The following is an 8,323-nucleotide window of genomic DNA, read 5'->3' as shown; positions in this document are numbered from 1 at the left end:
TGACAGCCTGTAGTCAGGGTCTCTGCATGTGTGTGTCCTTTGTGATTCTTGGAAGGAAACACTACTAGAGAATGGGAGAAACCTCTGAGCCCTGCCAGGAATAGGGAGGCAGGATCTGGCCCCCAGCCATCACAGTGAGCTGTGTGCATGATACAGGCCTGTTCCTGGAAGAGGCTCTTCCTGTAATGTTAATGCTGTGTATGGGGAAGAGGAGTGTCTGAGGAAGGAGGAGGAGTGCGAGCTCACATCACTATAAAAGTGTGCGCGTGTCATCTCATGGAGTTGTATGCTCATTTGTAACTTGGAGCAAGCACAACGGTGGATTATTATAGTGTCCCTCGAAGCGGAATATTCCACTCTCTCCATATAGGATATTACAGGACCCCAAAACATTAACTGAGCTGGACTTCTGCAAACATACCCGGTAAGAAATCTCGAGTCATATTATCTTTTTTTTTTTCTTCTTACCAAATTTAATTTAAAAATATATAATTTTTCATTATTTCCTTATTATTAATATTATTATTAATAATAATAATAATAATAAATAATAATAATAAAATTCGGTAAAGATAAAAAGAAGGAATATTTAACAAAAAAATTTTTTTTGCCATTATTACTTTTTTTTTTTCTAATTTAAATATTTTTTTTTACCAATTAAAAAAAAAAGCAAAAATTGAATTAAATAAATAAATAAATAAATAAATAAAGGTTGCATTTTTTTTTATTGAAATTAGAAATAATAATTGAAATAATGAAAAATGCAAAAATCAAATTAATAATAAAATGGTTGCTTTTTTTTTCCGATTGAAATTAGAAATAATGATTATTGAAATAATAATAAAAAATGCAAAAAAATCAAATAAAAAAATGGTTGCTTTTTTTTATGTAAGTTATAAATAATAATAATTGAAATAATAATAATAGTAATTGCAAAAATCAAATTAATAAAAAAAAAATTGCTTTTTTATTTAAATTAGAAATAATAATAATTGAAATGATAATAATAAAAAAAATTGAATTAATAAAACAATGGTTGCATTTTTTTATTTAAATTAGAAATAATAATAATTGAAATAATAGTAACAACATGCAAAAATTGTTGCTTTTTTATTTAAATAAGAAATAATAATAATATTATTATTATATTTTATTATTGTATGTCAATGTTCAAGGAAGGTGGACGGTTCCTTGTTGCTACTGCGATAGGAAGTGTAGCAGAACTGAGTGTGCCATATGTCACTGCTGCTCTGCTACATCGGTGGGGGTCTGTTCAGCAATGCGGTGCTGGATTTGTATGATTTAAGGGGGGCTAAGCGAAGGCTGATCTTGTAGTTACTCATAGTCTATTCTGAGAATGTCAGTGGTAGATACCTGGAAGCTATGCAAATGATACGCAGGCCGAGCACAGCTGCATTTACGTGAAGCCTGACTGTATTCAAAACCTGGAAATTCAGGTGTGACTCCTTTAAGGAAGCTGAGATATGGGTTGTTGTCTGTTGGTGGGGGGGTCTTCATATTAGTGGTCAGCCATGATTTTATTCCTCGGTGACTATGATCTCAGGTTAGGTAAGTTTTGACCACCTGCTTTCCGATAGGAGAAGTCCACCATACAGCTCCCTGTATCTCAGCTTCCAGTTGTAGGAAAATGCATCGTTTCCTTCATACAAAATCCTAATCTCCTCCGTTTTTCTATTTTCCAGAAAATTGTAACGAAAATCAGCTCGGCGCTTCTCTCGAGGCACACCGGCTCCATCCTGACCGGAAGCAAAGCTGGCTCCCACCGTCATGGTCACTCAGAGCAAATTCCCGACTATGAGCCGGGTATTGGACTCCAACCTTCGGCTCAAGACCTTCACCTCTATAGTCGAGTACAACCTGGTGCTGAGTTCGGTACATAAGCTGCAGGAGAGCGGGTTTTATTGGAGCACTGTATCCGGTTCCCAAGCCAACTCACTCCTCCATACCGAACCGGCGGGCACTTTCCTTATCCGGGACAGTTCAGACCACAGGCACTTCTTCACACTTAGCGTCAAAACCGAGTCCGGCACCAGGAACTTGCGCATCCAGTGCGATCCTTGTGGCTTCTCTTTACAGACTGACCAACGCAGGTCGCAGCCGGTGCCGAGGTTCGATTGTGTACTAAAACTTCTCAAGCATTACATGTCCACCAACGCCAAGCGGTCTTATTACATCTATGCCGCGGGTGAGCGTGTCCCGTTATTACTGTCTAGGCCTCTGTCCTCAAGTGTCTCCACTCTGCAACATCTCTGCCGAAAGGCCGTCAACGGGCAGCTGGAACAGTATGGTGCCAAGGAGCAACTTCCGATGCCCATTAAGGACTTCCTAGAGAAATACGACTCCCCCGTATAATGAAGGAGCCACAATTGTGGTGGAAAGAGCACTATGGCTGACTGGAACCTCAAAGATCAACGTCACTTTGAGCCAAGTGTTGGCGCTGACGCCAACAGATCAGTATGGAAGAATCACCAAAGTGCCTACTAAGACGGAGACAGACACGAGGCCTAGATCTGACGTGACGCCAAGCGAGAGACTGTCGAGGCTGTCGAGACCCCCAGCACCGTTGACTTTACCCAACTCCACACGTTTACACGGGTGCAGGACTATGGAGACTGCAGGTTTGGTTCTGGTCCTCTTCCCCTGGCACAACACCAGAGCCAAGCACCCGCCTTGCACTGAATGTCCACATCGGTTATACAGAAGAAATATTTATTGTCACCGACGTAGCCTTAATCTGCTGAAAGAGCGAGAATAACCGTGCACACTCCCCCGGGCATGCCCACCGGCGGCAGTGTGACAGACACATCAGGAACTTTTGCACAAATTTACAGCAAGCGACTTGGCCTCGTATGTTAAGGCAGCTTCATGAAAAAAACTTGACTATAATGGATGGGTGGTGAGTCTTAGGTGCAAGATGGAGGACAGGATCGCAGTGTCCTCACCGTGAATGTGAGCAGTCTGGATCAGGACAATATTGCACAAAAAGAGACTGGACCAGAATAACCCCATGTCCTATCGCAGAATTTGCCATTGTGACCTCATTTATGTTTACATGGCGCCCCCTAAAGGCACCACTTATCTGGGACATTTGCACTAATTTATATTTTACATCGGGCTTTATAATTTATAATAAACAGAAGTATTTTTTTGCCAAAACAAATGAAATTATCTGTCTAATGTATTATGTATGTGTGTAATGTATATGTGTGACTAGTTGTACGTGTGTGTATGTAGGTCTTTTGTTTGTATATGGATGTGTTAGTGTATGCTTGTTTGAGTTGGGGTATGTGTATATATGTAAGAATGTGTATGTGTTAGTGTGGATGTCTTCCTTTATATGTGTTAGTGTGGATGTCTTCCTTTATATGTGTGTGTGTGTGTGTGTGTGTGGGTACGGTATGTGTAAGGCTGGGGCTATGTAGAGACTTTGGCCAAAGTTGGCTAGGTGTCGCAGCTACCTTGCAGTGTGATAAAAGTGAATGGGGTCACATTGCGAACCCAACTGTACTGCGACTACCAGGTCACAAAAAATCCAAGCGAGTACGATTTTCTGTGACTTTCATGTCAAGGTCGCAATGTGACCCCATTAATTAGTATTGTGCTGTTATGTCGCACCGACACCTAGCCATCTTTGCTCGCGTGACATATCACTACCAAAGCCACCGTACGGATCTTGTGTATACATTGCTGTGTGTGCACATATAGATATTTTAGTGTGTGTCTATGTATTTTGTTTATGTATGCTTGTGTTAGTGTGTATGGATGTTTTTAGTGTGTATATGCTGTGTGTGTGAATTGATGCCTTGTGTATGTTTTTGTATATGAGTTGTTGTATGTGTGTAATATATATATTATGTGTGTGAATATGTATGGATTTCTTAGTGTGTATATGTGTATCTGAGTGTGTATTGATGCCTCATTGTATATATTTTTGCATGTGAGTTGGGGTGTGTGTATACATGTGTATGGATTTCTTACTGTGTATCTGAGTTGAAGTGTGTGTGTGTATATATATATATGGCTCTATTAGTGTGTATATGTGTATCTGAGTTGCTGTGTGTATGTATTGGTGTCTTATTGTGTATGGTTTTTGTACGTGAGTTGGTGTGTGTATGTTTACCTGAGTTGGTGTGTGTGTATACATATATATGTCAGTGTGTATGGATTTCTTAGTGTGTATCTGAGTTGAAGTGTGTGTGTGTGTATATATGTATGGCTCAATTAGTGTGAACATGTGTATCTGAGTTGCTGTGTGTATGTATTGTTGCCTTATTGTGTATGTTTTTTGTATGTGAGTTGGTGTGTGTATGTTTACCTGAGTTGGTGTGTATATATATATGTCAGTGTGTATGGATTTCTTATTGTGTACCTGAGTTGCTGTGTGTGTAATATATACTGTATATATATATATATATATATATATATATATATATATATATATATATATATATATATATATATATATATATATATATATGTACAACTCAGGTACATACTACAAAATCCACATATGTGTGTAATATAAAGCTGAGTTGCTTTCTGTGTATATATTGTATTGTGTGTATGTATTGATGTCCCAGTGTGTATCTTGTGTCTGAGTTGGTGTGTATATAGATCTTAGCATGTATGGCTATATATGCACACATGTGCTTTATTATGTGTATGTTATCTTGTAGGCCTGTGAGTAAGTTGCTATGTATGTGTACTATGTGTGTTTTACACTAGTGACATCATCACGTCGGGGCTGATGATGTCACATAACCAACTACTGGCAGAGCAGAAAATAGTCCACTGCACTGATATCCATACGCCTTCAAGCACCCTATGTAGAAGACCACCCTTCCTTAGTTATATCTGTCTCTGGGAAAGCTGGGTGACAACCCGAATGGTTACTATAAGCCAAGGCCCCACTATCAGTATTTGGTCAGTATTTTTTCTCAGGAGTGGGAGCCAAAACCAGGAGTGGGTGATAAATGCAGAATTGGTGACTTGTTTCTATTATACCTTTTCTCTGATTGTTCCTCACCTGGTTTTGGCTCCCACTCCTGAGAAAAAATACTGACCGAATACTGATCAAATACTGATAGTGGGGCCAGGGCCTAAGCGTTAGCACGCTGCAGCTAGTCTATCAGGAGTCAGGGAAAGCGGGGTGACGGTTATGACTTCCCACTCCCACGCCAGGTGAGAATGGTAGATGGTTAATCCAGGTGAGATGGCGATGACATGGCCCATCAGCAGGATCAGGAGTGGCCCTGTCTACCATACACAGCAGGGTTAACAGGCGAGGCCGTCTCCTTCAGGGAAGTCATCCCTTCCTCTGTCACAGCTAGGAATGTTGCCCGTGCGTCATAATCTGTAATTATATTCCTGTTAGCGCCGCCTCGGACGCACTTCCTTGTTTCCACGACAACAAGACCATTGAGGAAACATACGGATTCCTATCTGGGTGCCAGGAAATTTAGAAGGGGGAGTGCGGGGAGGAAGCTTTGTGGTTGGGATCCCAAACACCTGTATGAACAAGTCGTGTAAAGCCAGAGGTGCCGTGCCAGACGCTTCTGTCAGCTCTCTGTCTGGGCACAAGTTTACCCCAGGCGCTGCCATCACACACCCGTTCTCACAATAGGACCATTATCACAGTCAGCTACCGCTGAAGCTAAATACTATCTTAGCTCTATTGTTCTCTGTTGTCAGCCACGACGAGGGAAAAAAATCCTCATCTCCAAATAATCTCTACTTTATGTCATCCACCTTTCCCTTACCTTCATAATCTCTGTCGTCCAGCTTTCCCTATCCCCCATAATCTCTGTCATCCAGCTCTCCCTAACCCCCATAATCTCTGTCATCCAGCTCTCCCTAGCCCCCATACTCTCTGTCATCCAGCTCTCCCTAGCCCCCATAATCTCTGTCATCCAGCTCACTTTAGCCCCCATAATCTGTCATCAATCTTTCCCTAGCCCCCATAATCTCTATATCATCCAGCTTTCCCTAGTCCCCATAACCTTTATGTCATCCAGCTTTCCCTAGCCCCTATAATCTTTATGTCATCCAGCTTTTTCTAGCCCCCATAATCTCTGTCATCCAGATTTCCCTAAACCCCATAATCTCTATGTAATCCAGTTTTCCCTAAACTCCATAATCTCCGTTATGCTATTGATTTTCCCGTGCTTTCTAATTTCCTCTTTATGTCACCCATCTTTCCCTTACCTCCATAATCTCTGTCATTCATCTTTCCCTAAATCCCATAATCTCTACTATGTCATCCAGCTTTCCCTAGCCCCCATAATCTCTGTCATCCAGTTTTCCTGTGCCCCATAATATCTACTTTATATCATCCATCTTTCCCTAGCCCCATAATCTCTACTATGCCATCCATCTTTTTTTCCTTACTCCCATAATCTGTACTTTATTTCATTCTTCTTTCCCATCCTACTGAATGGCAAAAATCACAGGAACCCAAGAACAATTCTGAAAACATACGTATATTAGGGAATTGCTTTATAAGCGATTATTTTGGATGACCCCCCCCCATCCTTTCCAAGGCCAGCTTGGTCTGTTACTCATGTGTGACTACACATGACGGCTACTTTACAGGAATAGGTTTCTTAAGTCTTCACTTCGTGGCTGCAGAGTTCCCAGAACCCCTCTCCAGCGGCAGGGAAGGGGGATTACGACACGTTTGTTTTGTGACCGCCATGGTTACAGGCTCATTTTCGCCCAGTTTCCAAAACGCTTACACAAATGTTTCCACACTGGATTCCTGAAGCGTGCGCTCACGGCAAAAAACAGCTGCAGGGCGTGATCGTTGCGGGGAACACTTGGATGGGGCGACTTTTTTTTTTTTTTGGGCTGTGGGATAAACAAAGGAAATGACCGAGGGGAATCCCTATCCTAGAAACAAAGCAAACACACTCAAGATGGAGCGGAGCTGAGGTTGCCCAGGACATACTGTTCTAGTGATCATCGGGGGCCCCTATAGATATAGCCAGGGAGGGAACAGTCCCCAGGGGTCCATAGCACTTGGGGGGCCCACTCTGCCTAGATTTCAGTTATGAACATCTGCTGTATGTGCCCACTGCATCCAACAGGGCTAGCGCCAGCTGTGTTATACAGCTGGCACCCAAGTCTTCCTGCTGCATACGTAACCCCTATTATGCTGCCCTCGGCAATCGTGACAGCGGCATTTCAGTGGTTAAAAATGGGGGGGAGGAGTCCCTTCTGATGCCTGTTACCATTTCCCGCCATAGATCAAGGGGTGGCGATGGCGATGGCATTGTCATGGCGGCCCTCCGAGTCTGCCATCCTTGTTGGTACACCTCTGAAGCCTAGCCTTTGGCTGGGCTTCATAGGAGATCGGTAATTTTACAGTAAATTTTTAAAAAGGTTTTTCTTTCTAAATGATCATGAGACCAATAAAAAAGGTCCAAAAAAAAATGACAGTTCTTATCACACCAGAACGCCGAAGCCCAAAAATGAAATAAAATAAAATGATTTTTGATCATTCCAAAAAAAGAAAATAAAAACTGATCGGAAAGTCGTATGGATTCCAAAATGGTCTGGTACCGCAGGAGAACAAGCCGTGATACAACGATACGGACCGGAAAATAATAAAGTTATAGCTCTTGGAAGGCAAGGAGGTAAAATCAAAAGTGAAGAGGGCCCCTATTCTCTGTCATCCATGGGCTCCTGCATAATATTGCCCCTGATCTGATAAATGTTTCTGGCTGGAATACCCCTTTAATAAGGACACATTCAGTTGTGCTCCATCAAAGATATCCAAGATGGCTGCCTATACCGCTCCTTTAAGGTGTCTCTACTCAGCTGTAATAGGGTCACTGATTTTTATTAGGGTCAATCAGGTTCCCATCTCGAACACGGAGTCTAATAACAAAGGAAGAGTCCTTCTTGAGCAGTCAGTTCATTAGTTATATCTAGCCGCCATTACGACTTTCCCTCACACCTGCCTTAAAGGTATATTCACATCTTGTCGGCTAGCGCTTGTAAATACAAACAACTTTGCAATTTACTGCTTATTAAAACCAACAGCCGTTCTTGAGATATTAACACTTTTCTTTTGCTTACATCTCGTTGCCCTTGGAGACCGACCACTGCAGCTAATCAGTAGAACACATGTAGTGCTTACAAGCTCTTTTATGTTGAGCTTGTTCGCTGTTTTGAAGCTTCCCAGGATAGCTGGAGCATGCTGTTACTTCAGGACAGTGCTTACAAGGAAGACAGCAGCAGTGGTCGGTCTCCTAAGCAACAAAGAAAAGTGTTAATAACTCAAGAATGGCTGCAAATTTTA

At 41.8% G+C, this 8,323-nt stretch overlaps 1 protein-coding gene across 1 annotated transcript; it reads left to right on the top strand.

Moving 5' to 3' along the window:
- The first annotated feature begins 217 nt into the window (after positions 1–217).
- On the top strand, positions 218–3,169 carry SOCS3 (suppressor of cytokine signaling 3). The gene is made up of 2 exons (XM_073680989.1): positions 218–424; positions 1,704–3,169. The coding sequence occupies exon 2, from the start codon at positions 1,789–1,791 to the stop codon at positions 2,371–2,373; it is 585 nt and encodes a 194-aa protein (XP_073537090.1). The 5' UTR covers positions 218–424; positions 1,704–1,788; the 3' UTR covers positions 2,374–3,169.
- Positions 3,170–8,323: the final 5,154 nt, after the last annotated feature.

This window comes from Phyllobates terribilis, unplaced genomic scaffold (genome assembly GCF_046119375.1).
Source record: "Phyllobates terribilis strain yellow unplaced genomic scaffold, ASM4611937v1 Scaffold_5__5_contigs__length_657084704, whole genome shotgun sequence".
Lineage (NCBI taxonomy): Eukaryota > Metazoa > Chordata > Amphibia > Anura > Dendrobatidae > Phyllobates > Phyllobates terribilis.
This window is presented reverse-complemented; position numbering and strand designations above follow the sequence as displayed.